This window comes from Podarcis filfolensis (assembly GCF_964270895.1).
Source record: "Podarcis filfolensis genome assembly, chromosome: 4".
Lineage (NCBI taxonomy): Eukaryota > Metazoa > Chordata > Lepidosauria > Squamata > Lacertidae > Podarcis > Podarcis filfolensis.
The window spans coordinates 46209073-46230823 of NC_139607.1; the positions used below are offsets into that span (position 1 = coordinate 46209073).

Consider the following 21751-nt stretch of genomic DNA (forward strand, 5'->3'; position numbering starts at 1 on the left):
TGGCTGAGAAGGCTGGAGCCCTTTAAATGAAGAGGTACCTCTCAGCGGAGCTGGAGCTGGCTACTGAGGCAGAGCTCAAGCTCCTATAGAGGTCCGAGAGCAACTGCTGTTGTAACATCTGAGCCCTGTTCTTATGCAGTACCCTATTTATCCTAAGCCCTGCAGGGAGCTGTCCAAGGTAGCCATACCTATGCTGAGGTCAGTATTTGCATCAGAACAAGAATAGGGAGCCTGTTGGTGTACAGTGGTACCTCTACTTATGGACGCGATCCGTTCCGGGGTGCCGTTTACACCCCGAAAAGTCCATAAGTAGAGCGCCACTTCTGCACGTGCATGTGCTGTGAAACCCAGAAGTATATACTTCTGGGTTTGCTGCGTTTGCAACCCGAAAATCCACAACCTGAACCTAAAGCAACTAGAGGTATGACTGTACTGTCCATCATGCTGCCTAGCAGTTTTCATTCCTGAGCTATCCAGGGTGGTCTTGGTGGTGTTCCCCAGGATTTTAACGCACATGTGCAAACTGCCCTGTCAGGAATGTCTCAGGATTTCATGGTTTATATGGCAACCATGGATATGCCCCAAGTAGTTTCTGACCCCACTCACTCAGCGGGGCACACTCTTGATCTGCTTTAGTTTGGTTTGTGTTGGATGGAATGATGGTGATCTCAAAGCAGCAGAGCTTTTGGATGATCCCCCTGAAGAGACTGATGGATTCAAATGGTTTCCTGATAGGTCTTGAAGATTTTCCTATTGCCTCAACAGGCAATCCTACTGTTATTAATTAATTAGTCAACTGCCCTTCATCTGAAGATCCCAGCTTGGCTGACAATAGAAAAATACTAAATGAGAACACAAAATACATAATAAAACAAAAACAAACCAAGATCCCCTCTCCCACAAACACATTTTAAAGCCATACAATGTTAGTCAGCCAAACGTCTGGTTGAAGAGAAATGTTTTCACCTGGTGCCTAACGATATGTAATGAAGGCGCCAGGTGAGCCTCCCTGGGGAAAGCATCCCACAAACGAAGGAAGCCACTGCAGAAAAGGCTTGTTCCTATATTGCCACCCACCAAACCGCTGTGGAGGAGGCACACAAAAAAGGGCTTCAGATGATTATTGCAGATGCCAGCTTGGCTCATACAGAGACAATCATTGAGGTATTGTGGTCCTGAGCTGTTTAAGGCTTTATAGGTCTTTGCATTGGGCCAGAAACAAATTGGCAGCCTGTGCAGTCATGCCAAGATTGATGTTATATGTCCTGGTGAACAATTCAAGCAAGAGCCTTCTTAGTGGTTGCAACCAGATTTTGGAACTCCCTGCTAAATTTTGTGACGCGGGTGGCGCTGTGGGTTAAATAGGTGTTTAGTTAGTGAAGTGATTTGTTTTTCTCTGGTGTAAAAGTGGAGTTTGTTGCCAATTTCAATCCAGAAAAAAAGTGTAACAACACAATCTTATGCATGTCTACTCAGGAACTGAGCTCAATGAGAGTTACTTCAAGATAAGTTGTGTATGAGGTTCACAGTCAGGTATCAAAAGCTGGAAAAACATGGAGCTACATCATAAGTCAGATTGATTGACTTAAGTGCTTTCCTGGACAAAAGCCTATCTGTATAAAGATTCCTTTTAGCACCATAGCCAGAGCTTGGTCACAGTTTGTGAACACTTTGCCATAGTAATGAAGAACAGGATGCTTTCTTACATAATTCATGATGCTGGGTGGGCTATTTTTATTTTACCCTCTGACTTTGAAGGTACTACAAATCAGGGCAGAGTACTTAGAAAATGAAAAGTTGCTATATTTATTTTTATGCCATTGGATGCCCAGATTCTGCCAACTCCATCAAGCTGGTATATTTTACTGAAATGCAGCTCATTCGAGATTCTTGCATTGCCAGGGATTGAACCAGATGACCCTTGGTGTCCCTTCCAACTATGATTCTGTGATTCATTTCTGTATATATATACACATATGCAGTGACTGAGTCAGAGGTAAAGAACCCCAGAAGGCAATTTGTTTCAAACAGAATAAAAAACACACCTGACAGAATCTGCGAGAAGTCTATTACCCCACCAGTTTTAGATGCTTGCACATTTTACAAAAATGAAAAGCCAAGCAAGCAGAAGCTTCCACTGCCATCACAAAATGCACTCCAGAGTAAGGGGTGTGTTTGTAGTTTATTTGAATTCTGAACAAAAGCATTGACACAAGCTGTAATCATTACAAATTAAACTTTTCCCAGTCCTTGACACTTTCTGCACACTGTGGCTGCTTCCAGGCAGCCTGTTTAATGAGTATTCTGCCTGATTTGCTGGCGGCGAGATTTAGACAATGTCGCATCAAGCGTTATCCCAGTTTCCAGTGCATTTCCCCGTTGCTTTTATTATTGCAAGAAGCCCAGTCTTTTGTTTCACAAGAGCTCCAAATCAGCTTTAATTGTGCAGCCTGAATTGCCAGAATGTGATTGAATCCCACCCCCCAAATTCCAGCAGCCTGGAAGGGTCCTGTAGTTGACTTGTAGCAATAACATGGGGACAAGAAGTGCTTAGCACAGGATCAGTAGATACACGTGAACAAAAATTGATTTGGAAATGTTCTTGGCAGCCATCCAGACAAGGCCTTCAGGTAACCTAAGGCAAACTATATTCACAGATCTTTTTTCAGGATGTTTATAATTTGGGGAGACAAATTATGTGGTCGAGAGACACTACTACTATCCTCTGCAGATGTTCTGTTTAGCCTGCTGTCAGCTGTGGAAAGGTTAAAAAGCCCCAGGTGCTTCCTTACCTTTCCCAACATATCAGGCACTGGGATTCTGGATCACGGACTGTGTATGGTTAGGATTATGGTTGTGTACATTGAGGATCAATATATTTGATTCATGTACACCAGGGATTCCCAAACTGTGGTCCATGAACCATGAGTGGTCCACAAGCTTAATTCAGGTGCTCTGCAGCATCTTTGTAAAAATACAAGTGGTAAGGTGACAGAAGATAGAGCTGTGTGAGCCCTGCTTGCATTCCCTAACCAGGACACTGTCCTAATGCCTTAGTGTTGATACTGAATGTCCAAAGTGGCATGGAGGCGTCCTCTTATCCCTTGCCTCAGGCTGTAAAATCTCTTAAGGATGGCCCAGCTGAAACTGGAAAATGGGGCAGGTGGTGACCAGGGAAAGGCAGTTCAAATGATGGCACTATATAGTAGAGTTTCTTCACTTAAAGAGCTATACACAGCTTCCTCTCAGTTCTTCAGTACATCTTGTACCTAGTGCCCCCCCTCCTGACCCCAGCCAGTTCCAAAAACCAAGCAAAATTATGTTAGCTTTGCTGCTTCTTTCAGCACAAGAGTATTAACTTGTCAATTTTCTCTAGTATGAAAAAGCCTCCACATTTAGAAAGCTTTACAGAAGGTCTGAATGCCAAACATGTCTAGCACCTGCTGAGAGAGAGCACAGGGACTGACTTGAGGCTGAGGAGAATGCCGAATAGGGAACCCATCTGAAGTTAAACACCGATGTCAGGTTTAGCCGTTGGATTGCAAATTAGGTTTAGGAGAAATGAATCCATACAAATTGAGCCTTATGAATCAGTGTTTTAAACAGAATTTGTTTCACTGCCAGAAAAGGGAGAAAAATAATTTAATCACCTGTTTTAATGTGTATACTTATTACTGGAGATAGGGGAAATATCACAGTGGAACATAAACAATTTGGCCACCTTCTGTTCCCTCTAATTTTGAGTGACACATTATAAAAGGCATAGTTCTGGATCAGCTTGTTTCAGGTGATCATACCAGTTTAGTATCACGGTATCCATTTTGTAAAGCAGCACTTTAAAAGACAGTTTCCTAAGACAATAGCCAAGGACACCATGTAGAAATGTGCTTTGTTTTTAAAAGGCTGTGCCAGGGACTGCTTAGCTGTGATGCCAACAGACAAAGGCAGAAAGTATGGAGAAGAATATCCAGGTAGAAATTTGAGATAAAAAAAGCACTTCTCAATGCGGAGTAATTTGAAATACTTCCAAATATGATGAAAAATAACACTAAACACACACACACAGCACTCAAGTATTTTGTAGTGAAACAAGCTCTCGTGGTATGCACTACAAATATATTTATCATTGTACAGTATTTGAAATACATAAATATATAAAATACATATCAAAGTCTGAAAATAGCTATAGATGTTATTCACATTTTATATGAATATAGATGTTGTCTAAATTTAATCTTTATTGAGAAGTACAGTACATGTATCAAGAGAATAAATGTACAGTGTAAGAAGAACAAAAATAAATTCAAGTGGGAATACAGGAAAAGATTCTGCTGAAAGATAATTGACTATTTTGACTATTTTGACCTTCTGTTAGAGAACCACCACAGGGAATTGATACTCATTTATGCACCACAGATAGACAGACAGATAGATAGATAGATAGATAGATAGATAGATAGATAGATAGATGATAGATAGATAGATAGATAGATGATAGATAGATAGATAGATGATAGATAGATATAGATAGATAGATGATAGATGATAGATAGATGTTCTACCTTGCATGCAACACTGATACTTAAAAGATCTGGGGAAAAAGAATCAAAAATGAAATAATTTACCAAAAAGTATTATTGCAAACATAACCACACCTTTTGAAATATTTAAGTGAGAAATTCTCAGTCTAGGTCAAAACAAAACAAAAAAAAAAATTCCTTCCAGTAGCACCTTAAAGACCAACTAAGTTGGTTCTTGGTATGAGCTTTCATGTGCATGCACACTTCTTCAGATGAAGAATTCTCATCTGCATTCTCAAGCTGTTCCCTCCCTGCCTGATCAAATGTGTTCTGTTACATTGCTGCCCAGTTGGAGAATTTTGCCTTTTCCAGATCCACAATCCAGACCTTTACTTCCTTCAGGAAAAACAAGCTGTGTGTTGGTGTTTGTGGGTGTACTGTACCTGCCTTCCCTGAACCCTTGCCCCACTATAGCAACACTAGCCTACAACACACCTTTTTGTAACAAGTGTTTTATTTTTGTCTTGCTAAATTGGTACAAATTCACCATACTGCCAATGCAATGTATTATTGCCACCTTGTCCAACTCTTCTAGTCTGAAGGTGCGTATTCCCAAGGCCTTTCTGGCTGAAGTCAGTTTAAAGTGCCTTTAAATTATTCAGCTGTGCCCCTGCAATCATTTTTTGCCATTATAATCTGTCACTGCGTTGTCTGAATCTATATGTCAGTCTGAATGCACATCCACCAAATGCGAAGTACATTGATTTAAAACAGGAATTCCTAAATTGTGGTCCATGAACCACCTGTGGTCCACCGGTGGCTCATGGCATGTCAGTGGAGAACACTTACAGTATGAATTTTATAGACTTCTATGCAATACAAATTGTAGTACAATAAAATAAGCAATAAAGGCAGTAAAAGTGGTTGGCCAAGACCCTCAAGCAATTTTCAAGTGGCCTGTGGCGCAAGAGGGGAGTTTGGGAACCACTGATTTAAAACCACTTTGAGTTGTTGTTCTCAGAAAAGGCACAAGTCCAAAACCTGATTTTTTTGTTTTTTCTCATTCTGCTGCCTTTATCATCAAAATGTAACTAAGGCAAAATATGTGTTGTGCCTGTAGGCTCTCACTGCTATCTAGCCCCTGGGACAAGGTTTTTTTGCGAGTCTATGTCAGGAAAAAGACAGTGCTATGAAAAATAGATGACTGTTTTATTGTATCTGCTAGCAATATTCGTTAACACATGATCCACAGAATTGATGGAAGTAGAATTCATACAACCATTTTGACAGGGCAATGATATGAGGAAGCCAAGAGAAGTTAACTTTCTTTTTTTGCTATGCTGTGCACTTCGGTGCATCATCTGATACTTTGTAAAATCATGGCTCACTCTGTCCTACATTTAAACCTCTGAGATCTGACACAGACAGTTCTTCATCCATGACAGTTCTTCACTCCTGGCTTTTCTTTTCTTTTCTTTTTTGCCGCAGCACAACTACTAGAATATATGAATTTGCCCTAATGGGAGCAGGTGGGCAATCCTTGTCCTTATCAAGGAACATGCAAACTATGCTAGAAGCTATCCAGAAGAAGACTAGATAATTATTTGGGGAGGTGGGGAAGCAGAAAAAGACAGCACATAATATCAATGAAATGGAAAGGATCTGCAAACAACAGACCAACTAGAGGTGAGTTTTAATAAACAGGCCGTCTGGACTGAGACTATTGGAAGAAGAGATATTTATGAATCCCAGATGTAATAGCACTAGAGGATGCAAAACTTTCCTAGGTAGTTCTCTTGGCTTTGTGCTTTACAGGCAGTCTGTGTACACTTGCCTACTTTATTGCTTAAGGGTGGTATCCAGTGCACCTATTCCTAAGAGGCATACACTAGCAAAACAGATTTTCCCCACCTCGCCTCTCCCTTTCAGCCCCCACAAGCCCTCAAAGTCAGTTCTAGCCTCTAGGGGATTGGGGGAGAAGATCTCTCTCTGTGTACGTGTGCAGTGGGAGGAAATGAAAGTGTCATTGCATAAACAGAGCTCCTCTGGTGCTGCTTTAGATACAATCCTCAGTGTGGCCATATTTGTTTTCCCAGTTCTGAATTGTAGCTCCCCCCACCACCTGCAACCATCTACATGTAACTTTTAAGCAAGCAGCACCCAGCATAATCTGGATCAGTTCACTTACATAACTATCTTAAAATAATTAAACTCATGCTTTTTAAATGAGAGATTAGCATTCCATGTGTTTACAGGATTTCCTTCGGCATATTCACAGAAATCACAGCAAAAGGGTTAATTGCAAGGTTTTAGACTTCATTTTCACTAATTTGAATTTGTATTCCAATTAATATATTCCAAAAATATAGCACCATGGTAAATATATTTTGTAATGTATTGTCACATCTGGCTTAGCCTAAGGTTAGAATGCTAATGTTGATCCCATAAAGCACTTGGACACACAATTAACATTCACAATGAATTATTCATGTTCTTAAGAGTGTTTAAAAGCACTGTATGAGCCAAAACTGAATTAAATTAAAAACAGTTTTAGCTAAAGAAACATGACATTAAATACATCCCTGTTCTGACCGTAGTTGTCATTAATGCACAGAAGGACCTCAGAGATACGTGTTGCTGTCTATGTCAGTTAGTCAAGAGAGTCTCTCTGCTAAGGACTACTGGACAGATGCGTTGCCCACAAATCACTCAGTCAATCAAATAAATGGCCCTTAATTACTTATTTAAACTGATATGCTTTTGCATCAACAAGATCGCTCCTTGTGGTTCTTTAGCTGCTAATCAACTTGCCTGTTAAGATTATAATCAGAATAGTGGTGAAAAGAATAAATATTCTGCAAAGAGCAAATGCATGGAAATACCTGGTAAGTACAAATATATGAGGTTGCAATTCTTAAAAAGTTACAAGGTAATAAGACCCACTGGACATAGTGTGGTTTACTTGTGAGTAAACAGACACATGCACAAAAGAATTTGAGGAGCACATTGCTTTATCAATACTAATGATAAATAAATAATATTTTTTTACCCTGGGGTTAAAGAACAGGAAGCAGATAGTAGGAATAAATGGATTGTTCTCACAATCATCAGTACTGGGACCTGGAGTTAGGAGTAACTTTACATATACATTTACAAGGTTTGAACTGGTGGGGATTGACCAGGAACGAGACCTCAGGATCATGTTAGATACCTTGATGAAAATGTTAATGCAGCATGCAGCAGCTATGAAAAGGACGAATTCCATGTTAATAATCATTTTAAAAAGGATTGAAAATAAAGCCGGCAATATTTTAATGCAATTATACAAATCTGTGGTGTGACTGCACTTGGAACACTGTGCCAATTCTGATTGTCACACCTCAAAAAGGATATTGTAGAACTAGAAAAATGCAAGCAAAATGATTATGAGGCTAGAATATGACAAAAAGTTAAATTTGGGTTTTTTTTAGTTTAGAAAAAAAGTCATGGAAGAGAGATATGATAGAGGAGAGGTGTATAAAATTATACAAGGTCTTGAGAAAATAGAGAAAAATCTTCCTGCCTCAGCTGAATGCTGGAAGATTCAGAACAGATAAAAGGAAGCACTTCATAAAGCAGAATATTTAAGAAATGCAAACAACCTTGATAGCCAAGGTGTCTGTAACAGTAACTGTCTAGTAGCACACATGGTGCAGGAAGAGAAAGGAGTTGACAGCATAGGAAGCTGCTCCTGCTGCAAGGTAATGTGGTTTAGGAAGTAAGAAAATCTCCAGCTGCATGAATATTGATCCTGAAATTTTAAAATATGCAAAAGTTGATTGTGCATCTTGCAATTGCATGCATGGAGTTTTATAGATGCAAGTGCATTTTCAAGTTTGAAGAGGTGTAAGGCAGGGTTTTCAGTTCAACCATGCATTGATGTTCTTTGCATTCTTCTGCTGGGTGCTGTTTTTGCTCGAAGCGAATAAAGGAAGACCTTCATTTTGTAAAGCAAATTTTCTTTCTTAAAAGTCTAGGGAGAAGATTAAAAGTGAAAACTAAGGGATGCTACTAAAAAGTAAACATATGCCTCTGGGAAACAGCTGTGTGTGTATGTGATGGTATGCATCTCTCTGGGTTAGGTAGAGTCATTGTGTATGGGTCTCTCCCTGCGCACTATTGGAATGCAGCTCTTAACAGCTTTCCACTGGGATAATGTGGCCCATGCTCCAATAAAGTTTCCTACCACTCTTGTAAGTAGAGGTGAATGACATTTGGCACAAACTATCATGCATTTAAAATTAATACATTCTAAATGTATTTAAAGGAGATACATTGTCCGTTAAGTCCTATATCTGCACTTCATTGTGAACCTTGGCAAATGCACAAGCTTAGCAGAGCCGAGTCAGATAACTTGTGAAGTATTTATAGACAAATTGCCTTCAGGGAGTAAATGCTGGTAAGCTCATGCTTTTATCTAGATTTGCAACTTAAAGAAAATGTAATTGGGGAAAGGACACTAAACCAGGGAATAGGAACATAGTATGTGTTTTTGGCACTACCTAATACAGTTTTCTAAAACGAATGTCTCATAGCAAGCACAGCCAGACACTGTTGGCTGCAGTCAGTGAAAATCTGCTTCGACTTTACAGTTTCCTCTAATAACAGCAAGGTCATTGCCACTGTGGGTTCAGAAAGAGCTGCCTAGTGTAGCAATTTGCAGAGGAAGTGCACCTGTGCTAACAGTAGAGCTTCTCTTTTCTGGTACTGCATCTCCTCCATTTGTTCTGTTCAAGATGAAATTCCTTGCCCTGTTCAAGTATTGTAATGCATTGCTGAGGATGAAAAGAAGCACTAAGGTATATTGACATGGAAATTCAACTGGCTGTGTGCGTGCTTAGGTTATTATTACTTACCTCTTTTTGTATTAAAAACACATTTTTAAACATCTTAACACATTCTACATTAAAAACCACGGTCATCAAAAGTTACTTGTGAGTCCCAATACATTAAAATAGCAAGACGCCTTATTACCCTCTAATAACAATAATTAAAAGTTTCCTCTTCCTAAAAGAAAAGAAAAAGGATCTGTTTCTTATTGGCCTTACCTATATACTGTGTGTGTGTGTGTGTGTGTGTGTGTGTGTACGTACACACACACACACAAACACACGCCTCCACTATCCGAGCGGTATTTTGGCAGACTGCATGAAGCCCTATTAAAAAACCTATATAATGAAATTTGCACTCATTGATGGACGGGCGTGTGGGAGAGAGACAAGAATACAGTAAGATTTGGAAAAGAGCTGCATATGTTTGAAACAATGGCTCTCTCTTCCGCCGCCCCACGCCGCCGCCTTGACACGCGCGCGCACACGACAGACTTCAGCGAGCAGGAACAGCGGTGGGAGGGGCGCCGTGGCGGTGGGTGGCGCATTCTTGACAGCGGCGGCTGCTGCTGCTGCTACTGCCAGGCGCTGAGGGAGAGCGGCCGCCTCTTCTTCACACCACAGAGGAAATAGCGGGAGGAGGAGGCGGCGGGCTGCTGTCTCTTGCAGACATTTCAGGCAGGACTGGAGAGAGAGAGGAAGCGAAAGGCGCGGGCAGAACATGCCAGGCGCCCTGGCGAAGAGAAGCCGCCTTGCTCTGGGCTGAGGGAAGAACTCCACGACCTGATAGTTCCTCCCTCGCCTCTCTGCTCCGAGCCGGCAGAGGAGCGGGCTGCTCGGGAGTCGGACACACCTCCTCCAGGGGGCTCCGCTCGGCTTCCCGGCTGCGGAGCGAGCGGCGCCTCGGAGCCCCGGTGGGTTGGTGGGCGGGCGGGCCAAGAGCGCAAGCGACCCGCGCGCCGAGGGAGCCCGGCTGGGTCGGCGCCAAGCATGGAGAGCAAGCGCTGCTTCGCCAACCGCTTCGACGACTACAAGGGCAGCCTGCTGGCCGGGCAGGGCAAGGAGGCGGTGGCGCCCTTGGTGACGGCCACGGTGGACCGCATCCTCAAGGAGGTGCCCCCGCTGGGCGGCGCCGAGGCGGCGGGCGGCCTGGGAGGCTGCCAGGGCGGGCTGTACGGCGGCGTGGCCGGCGTGGCCTACATGCTGTACCACGTCGCGCAGTGCCCGCTCTTCGCGCCGGCCCGCGACTCGTACCTGCGCGCCGCCAAGCAGCTGGTGGACGCCTGCGTGCGCTACGAGGAGGACTGGGGCGACGCCGACGCCGACACCCGCGCCGCCTTCCTGCTGGGCGGCGCCGGCGTCTATGCCGTGGCCGCGCTCGTCTACCAGGCGCTGGGGCTGCCGGACTGGGCCAGGCCGCTGGGCAAGTTCCGCGAGCTGTGCGAGCTGTGCGCCCCGCTCACCTTCCTCGACTGCGGCTCCGACGAGCTCTTCGTGGGCCGCGCCGGCTACCTGTGCGCCGCCCTGGTGCTGAAGCAGAAGCTGGGAATGGAGGTAGCCTCGAGTCCCTGCCACGCGCCACACTCGCCCTTTGCCTTGCCTTAGTACAGGGCTTCCCAAACTTGTGGTTTTGGAACTACAACCCCCATCATCCTTAGCTAGCAGGACCAGTGGTCAGGGATGGTGGGAACTGTAGTCCAAAAACAGCTGGAGACCCAAGTTTGGGAAACCCGGCCTTAGTACTTCTTCCTTCCTTCCTTCATTTCCCTGCAGCAGGCATGTGAGCCTGGTGCAGCAAAACCTGCAGAGAGTCTTGTGGCACATTATAAACACATAAGCCTTCATGGGCTAGAGTTCATCAGATTTGAGGAACTGGACTTTCATCCAGGAAAGCTTATACCAACATTAAAAATAATTGGCCTTTATAAGCTGCACCAAGGTTCTCTGTTGAGCGTTGGTGAAGGGTAAAATGACTTTCCTGGACGCAAGAGAGAAGGTATTGGCTTGTTTCCACACAGGTCATCCCACTCTTTTGGGATGTTCTTTGCTCCTGCCTTCACAGTTCTGGATGTGATATTTGATCTTTTTGTCTTTACAAACCACTGAAACTTGGTTCATGCGTTTAGCCTTGTAGAAATGGAAGGTGTGCAAGGTGTGTGCAAGATCATGCTCTGTTCTTGACTTTCCCATATTTACCCAAACTTGTAGCTCTTTAAAGATATTCTAACCTTGTAGAAGGCAGATGCTACCTTGAAACAAGTGTGTTTGTCTGAACATCAGCAGCAATGGATTCAAATCACATGAAAGGGAATTCCAACTGAACATCAGGAAGATCTTTCTGACAGTAAGAGCTGTACAACAATGAAACAGACTCATTTGGAAGGTGGTGGACTCTCCTTCCATGGAGGTTTTTAAGCAGAGATTGGATGGCCATGTATGATCTAGTTGAGATCCTGCATTGCAGGGAGTTGGACTAGGTGACCCTTGTGGTCCCTTCCATCTCTATTATTCTATTATTCCAAGCTCTATGCACTTCCAATTGATTTATAGACAATCTGATGTTCATAGGCACGTAGGTTGGTAACAGAACTTGCTACTACACCCCCTTCCATGCACACACACATGTATTTGTTCTGTACTGCAGCATGCCTGTGAAGCAGGGATAGGGAACCTGCAACCCTCCAGATGTTGCTGTGCCACAGCCCTCTTCATCCCTGACCATTGGTCATGCTGACTAGGATTGATGGGAGTTGGAATCCCCACATCTGGATCCTTTAAAGGGTTTGTGGATAGTGTCTATATGTGTACAGGTTGAACTTATGTAGGTTTTGTGCACAGGTTCAAGAGAACCCATGGTAGTTGGCGACAGGAATGGTGGGCATGATTCAACTCTTCCACTCTACATGCCCATTTCTATATGATGATGAGTGCCTGAAAAGACTTTTCCTTCTTACTGGAGGTTCTCCAGAATAAATAATTTGGTGTCTTCCAGCCTTAACTTTGTTGCCTTAATCATGCTTCCCCTCCCTAATATCTTGAATGCAAGGGTGCAGTTGTTTCACTTTTCTTCATCTCAGGGGCTCAATTTTAGCAGAAACCTAGTGTTACAATGATGGAAGTTTCATATATAAGTAGAACTGACAGGTCATGGAGAGAACAGGATGTGAAATTAAGGACATCTGGTTTTTGGTCTCGGAGCAGTGCTTTTCTGAATTATGGGACATTGCTATAAATTTAGAGGTAGCCCTTGAAATATGGGATATCCATATTCAAGTGTAGTTGTGGTATAAGTGATGTGAGAATCACCCTCTTGATATCACATGCTGAAATTACAAGATACAAGACACTGTGTTGTGACACACATGTTTGTTTGGAAAGTCATCTTGTCTTGCTTCCTGATGTTAGTGTGTGCAGGATGAAATATTCCTAGTTTGAGAAGCACTCAATCAGTAATTCAGCTACTATTGTAAAAGTCAATTAGTTATATAAGAATCAACAAAGTTTACTTACACAACATCTTCAAATCTTTCTTGTTTAAATTTACTTTTAAGTTCTCTCCCACCACCATAAAAAAACTGATAGAAAGTGAATGAACACTAGGTTTTAAATAGGTGTACACTTGTGCTATGTATTATAAAGCTAAGTGTAGATCAGTTTAGGTTCAGATTTTGGTTTTGGATGAAAGTGGTTTAGGGATGAGCAGTTTAGGGATGAGCAGTTAACAACAGTTAACCACAGATTCTGCATAAAGTTGGTTATTGGTTTCCATGATAATGATTAAGATTGTGTGTCTCCAAGTCATCATCAGTATTCCTGTTTACTATACCCTGCTCCCTCTCCTTGGATTCTATTTTACAGGAGGCTTGGTTATAAATAAATCAAATAATTCATTGGACACTTTATTCAGTTTATATCAACCTTTGTCAAAACAAAGGAATGACTTCAGGAGGCTGCAGTCTAGCAAAACTAATAATAATAGTGTTCTTCTAGTTCATATAGATTGTTTTCATAAACCACTTTGAGTTTAATTCTTTAAAAAGTGACTAATAAATAACTGTGAGCATAGAATGTAATAAAAGCATTGCCCTTTACTTTAACAGTTTTTATTAACACAGCCACTTGCATGTTCGGTGCTGATTAATCAATTCCTCCCAACTTGTTGCTTTAGAGGAAGAAATAAATAGTGGAAGTTGCAGACCATGGAAATCATTACAAAGGCAGATTTAACACACATAAATAGGTTTAGGTTTTGTCTTTGGTATGTGGTGTGCATGACCATATTAACCAAACTATTCACTGACAATATTGCAAGAAATGTTTGCATATGTTTCCCCCCAAAAAATATATGATGTTCTGTGACTAGACCTTAGACTAGGATGTGTGAGCTGCTTACTAAGATTTTCCCCATTTTCCAGCCACATAACTGCATTAATTTTAAATGGAAATTGCAGTTAATCCCACATATTGTTAAGAGCCGTTACTTCCACTTAGGACTCACAGCCCTAAGAATGTGGTCTGCAGGGGATTTGATTTTACATTGTGAGAAGGCTGAACATGAGAATTTATATTTTATTCATCTAAATTAGACATCCCATATGCCATAATAGACTTTTTAATACCAATATAATTGCATTCACACCAGGGAATTGCACCAGCAGAACTGCTTCAATTTTGACAGCATAAAATCTCCGGTCTAGGGCAGCATGAAAAATAACTTTCTAACATTTATGACTGGTTTAAGTTACTGTACTGCTTATAGCATTAACAGCATAATATATTTTATAACTGCAGCATTTTGCATCCGTAAATTTTAAGCAGCAGGAGCTCAGTGGTTTATTATTGGCAGTGTACATCATTAAGCCCAGTGTAGAGAGCCATTTTGCCCTTGAGCTAGTCAGGGGGCATGAGCAGTGCAGTGGCTCAGGAGGGGAGCTTGGTTTGGGGTAGTCTGAGCTTAAACTCACATTAGCCATTAATTCACTAGATAACCTTTAGATCAGGCTGTGTCTCTTTCCTTCAGCCCTGATCTCCTCCAACTGTAGTATTAGGATAGTGTTACTTACGGTACCTATCTTAGAGGGTAAAGATGACTGAAATAATGTGCCTTAAGTGCTTTGAGCACTATAAAGACATGTATCTACAACATCATCTGGCTCAGATTTCTCTGCAGGGTGGGTAGCCAATGTGGTGACCTCCATTTGTTGTTGAGCTACAGCTCCTGTCATTCCTGACTACAGACCATGTTCGCTAGGGCTGATTGGAACTTTTGTCCATCAACTCCAGAAGGATGCTATGTTGGCTGCCCATCTCTGGACAGCTTCCTTACAGTATCAGTAGGTACATAGTATGTTCTCCATCATGTGTAAAAGGCAAATGCTCCTTTGTTTTTTAACAATGGGTCAAACTAGGTGTGACATTTGCATAGCTGCTCTCCTCTGCCGCTGCCCCTGCACTTAATTGCATAGCTGGCATTGGAGCCTCAAGATGGATTGACACTGGTGGTGCAAGAGGAAGAGGGTGTTAACCCTTTGCCCCTGCTATAGTCCATATTGTAATAGAGGCCTTTTGAACCTACTATTCACAATGGGAGGAAAGCTGCTGTTAGCACCAGTCTATCATGCGTGGTTTGGCCATGTCTGTACAGATCTACCCTCCAACATTTCTCTGATAAAAATAGGGACATCCCATTCCATACCTTCCAACATTTCTCCTAGGAAAAAAGGGACATCCTAAGGAAAAGCGGGACATTCTGGGATCCAGTCAGAAACCGGGACTCCTTCTGTAAATCCAGGGCTGTCCCTCAAAAATAGGGATGCTTGAAAGGGTCTGCAGGGGCCTGTTAAAAAGGTAAAGGTACCCCTGCCCGTACGGGCCAGTCTTGACACACTCTAGGGTTGTGCGCCCATCTCACTTAAGAGGCCGGGGGCCAGCGCTGTCCGAAGACACTTCCGGGTCACGTGGCCAGCGTGACAAAGCTGCATCTGGCGAGCCAGCGCAGCACACGGAAACGCCATTTACCTTCCCGCCAGTAAGCGGTCCCTATTTATCTACTTGCACCTGGGGGTGCTTTCGAACTGCTAGGTTGGCAGGCGCTGGGACCGAGCAACGGGAGCGCACCCCGCCGCGGGGATTCGAACCGCCGACCTTTCGATCGGCAAGCCCTAGGCGCTGAGGCTTTTACCCACAGCGCCACCCGCGTCCCTGCAGGGGCCTGTTACCTAAAGCCAAAAAAGTATGCATTTCTTTCCCCATGCCTCTGTCTCTTGGATACATTGTATCTCCTTGCATGCCTACTAAATTTCCAGTGAGGAATATCTGTAAGTGATTATCCATCAACACAGTTCATTTTGGAATAATGAAAGTGTGGTTTTCTAGGCTTAATCCTCAAATGTAGAGGTTCTCAGTGGGAGTGAGGCTCCTAATGTTGACAGCGCTGCCTGACTTATCGCCCCCCCCCCATCACCCTTTCCTTTGGGGCTATGTTGGTGGCCATCACTGACTTATTGTGGGAGCAAATTCTATATTTTAACAATGTTGTGAGCCCAGTTCGGTGGTACAAATGTGACATGTTGGCTTTTACATGTTATTGTAATTATGACCAATCCTGCGGCTGCATGTTAATTCTATCAAAATTCATAATGAGAGTTGGTTAAATGAATGTTATGGGATTCCTCATTTCCTAAAAACTATGTTGTAAATATTTTTATAGCATACGATAAAACCCATTTCCTAAAAACTAGAAGAAATGTTAATTGAATTTTGGGTCACTTAAACTGAATTCTGTTTGACACTATTTAAGGTAGGACAGTTAGTATATGAAACAATAATTTCAATTTTTAGCAATATTGTAATTTTGCTGCCCACCTAACCTGCTGCCTGAGGAACATGTCCCCTTTCCCGCTCTTAGATCCTGCACTGAGACCAGTTGAGAAAGAACAAGGAATTCGAAAAGCTAATCTTAACAGATGGCTTGTTATCAAAATGAAGGGCTGGTATCCCAGGACAAAAGCTGATCATGGACAAACGCTCTAATTTTAGCAACTCTGCGGGAGATATTGCAGAGTTTAAAATACTGTATTAACATTTGAAAGTTTCATAATGGCATGCAAGGCACAAAGCCCAGTCTCTGCACACCTATTTGCAGCCACCTTTCCATAAAGCACCTTTAGGTTCTACTTTGCCACTTGTTAGTTTCAGCCCCAGAATGAAAGACTGACAGTTCTCGAAGGAGGTAGCCTCAGCAATCTTGCTCTGCATCACAAGAGAACAGCATGAAGAGAGGAGTACAGATTTCCATGCTGATTCTATTCTGCATACAGAGAGCACTTCAAACCTAGCACTCCCTCTGAGCCATATGGCTGCTACAGAAGCACCATTATACAATGTCACTTTATCACAGAAGTGCTGATATAGTGCTGCTGTCAGGATTTTTTTTTCCAGGATAGAAGATTAAGTACCAGAGCTCATAAAGTGTCAAGAGCACAATTTATTTTCCTTAAGAATGTGCAAGTGTGGCAGGCAGATTCTAAAATTATAATACCCCCTAAAGAACTAAGCCGCTTCAAAAATTGTATACGTAGTACTGCTTGGTAGTATTGCTGTTGTAAACTAAAATATTATGCCTTTTGAGACAGAGGACAAACATTTAAATTAATTAAATATTACATGTACCTGTACAACCCTCCTTGTTGGAAGCTTGAATACCTATTGGAAGATGGATCCACCTGCGTGGTTGCCAAGTTGAGGCCCTGCAAGGACTAGGGATGCATTGATCAACCTATTTCTGCCCCACACCAATGTTGTGTGTACACATATATATAACTAATACACACACACACACAGGTACACTACTAGTACATGCAGAAAATGAAGCCAATGTCCAGCATTTTGTGCACTGATTAGACAGAAGACTGAAATATTAGGAATCCATTCAATCCCTCATGCTTCTTCTACCCCAGGCCAAAATTATTCTGAATAGCTTTTATTCTGCATTCATGGATACTGATGTGCACCCATGCTTGTGCTTCCTGACTCTTGTGTACTAGGGACTGTGGAGGCCTGCATAATTCTCCTTGAGAATATAAGCCACAAGCTACAATTACTTAATGCAAATCTACTGTGCTTGTGAAAGATGAAAAGTTTTTTAAAAAAGAAAAATCAGGCAAATGTCTTCAGTAGCTTGGAGGTATATTTAAAATTCAGCCATAATTAAACTCCATTCATTGTTTCTAGTCATCCAAATGCTTGCTGACATTCAGTTAATCTTATGCACACTGTATTCTGCGTGAGCAAAATATAACCTTACATTAACTTAGTGAATTCAGAGATGCTAATCTGTCGAAGAATTACAATTCTAACTTCATATACAAAAATATTCTGAGCTAAGGAATACAAAAATTTTGGGAGCCTGCACACACAATATGGCAAGCTGCTTTCATTCCCTTGAACATGTACTGTATAGTCTTACAACATATATTCTGGCAACAAATTGGACTACATAAGATCAGCCATACTATGAAGTGTTCATCCAGCTGTACATTCTCCAATGTGATCTATGCCATCACCTGTCAACAGTATCCTTCTGCTGTTTATGTAAGCCAAATAGGTCACTCTCTACGCAAAACAGTAAACTGAAACAAATTAGAAATTAAAAACAGCAGTATTCAGAAAGCAGTGGGAAACCATTTCACTTTGCTGCTGAGCTTAAAAGTCACCCTGCTTCAGTGAAACAGCATCAACCAAGGGCCCCAGAATGAAGATGCAAAGTTATAATTCATAATAGAAAACCATCTCTAATTTATGGTTATGCTTATGATCCACCAGTATGTTGCTGCTTTGAACAATGAGTCCCACATTGCTTGACTCTTGCATTAGTTTGAGCTCTGTCTTGGAAGGGGACAACTTGGAAAAGGTAATTTTATATACAAAATGGAATGCACAGCCAGAGGCAAACCCATATCTCCCTCTGCATAGAACAACCCTCTAACCACATACCCCTAGGAGGAAACAGGAGAGTAGCTCATGGTGAGGCCTTTATAGTTTCCTGGGAGTAGAGCTGCGGTAAATCCTCATGACATCCCTACCCTATAGCTCTTCACCTGAGAAAAGGGTAGAGTAGATTTACCACTCAAATGAAGGTTTTCCATACTTACATATGCAGGAAGTTGTTGAAGATCAGCCAGTGCCAGATCTACAAATTTTCCCACATAGGACAGAAGTCTGTACTGTTGCCCCTCTCTCCCTGATTGTGAACGCCACACAACAAATTTTATGAAATAAATTCCATTTCTCGATTCACACATACTAATTGTATCTGAAAGAACGACTTATCCTAATCTTATCAACAGAGTACCATTGTAGGCATCAAGAGACAATGGAGTGCGCCTCCAGGGGCAAAGTCAAACTGCTGCGCTAGCAGCACTGAAGTGACCTCCCCAGGGTGCAAGCCTGGGCAGTGTGTATTTAGAGCCTAGGGCTTGCTGATCAGAAGGTCAGCGGTTCGAATCCCCGCGACGGGGTGAGCTCCCGTTGCTCGGCCCCTGCTCCTGCCAACCTAGCAGTTCGAAAGCACGTCAAAGTGCAAGTAGATAAATAGGTACCATTCCAGCGGGAAGGTAAATGGCATTTCCGTGCGCTGCTCTGGTTTGCCAGAAGCGGCTTAGTCATACTGGCCACATGACCTGGACGCCAGCTCCCTCGGCTAATAAAGCGAGATGAGCGCCACAACCCCAGAGTCATTCGCAACTGGACCTAATGGTCAGGGGTCCCTTTACCTTTACCTGCCCAGATGACAAGATACTCCCACCACCACTGATGTGGCCCAAAGGAAAGTAAAGCAATATATTTGGCACCAGCTTGGCTACAAGAATTGCGGAAGGAGGCGTGCACTCCTTCCAGCAATTCTTCTTTCTTTCTTTTAGCTGTTTCAGCTAAAACAAGGAAGAGACTTCTGGCAATTCCAGAAAGTTAAAGTGGCATAAGCTTTCATGGGCCAAATTCCAGTTCCCCAGATGAATGAAGTATAACCATAAACTGGCAGGATTATATACACACGTGGGTGGTGGAGAGGAGCAAGACTAGATGGAAATGTATTATTATTATTATTATTATTATTATTATTATTATTATTATTATTTATCCTGCCCATCTGGGTTTCCCCATCTACTCTGGGCGGCTTGCAACATATAAAACACAACAAACCATCAAACATTAAAAAAACAAGATAACCTATACAAGCAACAAACCAACCAATAAATCAACAAAAACCAATAACAATAACAACAACAATAATAAATAGTTTACAGTAATATCCAAATGGAAGTAACCGCCAACCCCAATTTAATATTTAACCAACACCTACCCGATAAAAAAATGAAACAGAGGAACCAAAATTAGAACCATTTAAAACATTTTAGCCAATTGCCCCAACCCAGGGAGCAGGTCTTTCTTCCAGCACTCAGGCAGCAGCAAAAGAACAGTGATAATTGACACAAACAATTGACAAGTCAATTTCTAGTAAGGTTGCCATGTTGCTTGCTTGTAGCACTTCAAATAATGACCATGGCTCTGTAGTATAAAATAATTATATGAATTGTTTCACTGTGTCCTTTTAAGGCTCTTGTAACCAGATGACCCTAAAATTATAATAATAGCAATTTCCCATAAACTCAAGAAGTGACATTTCAGATATGCCTTTCTTCCCTTTTTAGCTCCCTGCATGTTGATTTTCTATTTGAGCCTGGACTTCCTAAAGATTTTTCTGTTTAATATTTTGGCAGCTATTCAGCTGGAAAGCCCGGAATTGCATTCCTCTGCCTTTTCTACCCAATCTGGAGCAGCATTCGCCTTCTGGTTCTTCTTTTGGTTCTGCTCTATCCTGTCTACTGTATTGCTTACTATGCTCATTCTTTTTGCCACATGCTGCCTGCATCTGTCCTTCTGGCCCTTCTCTTCTGGCTTTGTTTGTCCAGTCTCCCAGGCATCACCAGGCATCTGCTGTCTCCTCAGAGTGCCTCCTTTTCATTTGCAATCTATTTTCACATTCTGTTTTCCTGAGCTGCTCCAATATGTTGTGCTGGCACAGGGGAGCAGACCTGCAAATTGAAATTCAGCAGACTATTTTTGTAAGCGTCCCTTTGCAGACACAATGACGTGCATGCTAAAGAAGCGAGCTAAACAGCCAGCCAGTTGGTCGCTGGAGTTTTCTTCTTCTGAGTAACTCATGTGCCATCTTCTGCAAAGTGAAATTGGGGTGAGTGGGGCTTCCGGCACTTACTCCAGAATTGCCTTCCTGTGTGATTACATTACACCTCATTTCCAGAAGGCTGTAGGTCAGTGGAAGTGCATGTGCTTTGCATACAGAAGGTCCAAGGTTCAATCACTTGTATCTCCAGGTAGGGATGATAGGAGAGTCTCTTTTCTAAAATCCTGGAGATCTACTGCTAGTACAGTGCTGAGCTAGATGGACCAATGATCTGATTCAGTATAAGGTAGCTACATTGGCTGAGGGTTATTTCCGTTGGGTTGTTAGTTGAATATACAGCAGATAACAGTGCACACTACTGCTAGTTCATGGGTAGCCAGCATGTTGCCTTCCAGATGTTGGATTGCAGCTGGCGTCATCCGTTGCCATTGGCCATGCTGCCTGGAACTGATGGGAATTGGAGCTCAACGACATCTGGAGGTCACTACATTGACTACCCTTGCTGTAGTTACTTCTCAAAATAACTAATTGCACTCTGAATCTAAATACAATAGTTGCAACTTAAGTCCTGTTGATTATTTTCAAGCAATAACTCTTGGATCAGGAGTTTATGGGTTTTTTGTCTCCTAATGCCATGTTATTTCTCAACATCTTTTTTGTGCCTGAGGGTGACTTTGTGTGTTACATCATGGGTTCTCACAAAATGGTGGCACAGGGTGGAGCCAGTCACAAAATGGTGGTGGACTTGGTGCTGGGCTTGTTGTAGTCAGCTTTTACCTAATATTTGAAAGGCATTCCTGTGGCTGAAAACACACCGTGAACACACCCTAGGCAATTGCGACTCAACTGAAGAGGCACCTGTGCGATCATGTTTCAGACACAAAATGTCTATTAAAGATTAGAGAAAATATGTAATAGACTCACATTGAGGGAAAAGGGAGTCTTCTTTACACTGTAATGTGTGAAAAGAATCTATCTGCCCTTCCTAGAACAATTTTAGTGCTTAGCATTTAGCATTTGAATGCAGGTGGGATGAAAGCATCGCCATTAAGTATTTGATTATTAGAAAATCTTTAACCATGTAATAAGCTGCTCCCATCAAAAAACAGTGCCTTAGCAAACCCACCTTGCATACTAAGGACATACTGTTTTGGTTTCTA

At 42.3% G+C, this 21751-nt stretch overlaps 1 protein-coding gene across 4 annotated transcripts in view; it reads left to right on the top strand.

Annotated features, from left to right (window-relative positions):
* The first annotated feature begins 10336 nt into the window (after window positions 1–10336).
* Window positions 10337–21751, top strand: part of LANCL3 (LanC like family member 3) — a 152605-nt gene continuing 141190 nt past the window's right edge. For all 4 annotated transcript variants that reach the window (XR_014547838.1, XR_014547839.1, XM_083612571.1 and 1 more), the window contains exon 1: window positions 10337–10942. Coding sequence is in view for 2 of the 4 variants with exons in the window: in XM_083612571.1 (XP_083468697.1) it covers window positions 10379–10942 (564 nt within the window). In the remaining 2 variants the exon portion in view is untranslated. The remainder of the gene's footprint in view (window positions 10943–21751) is intronic.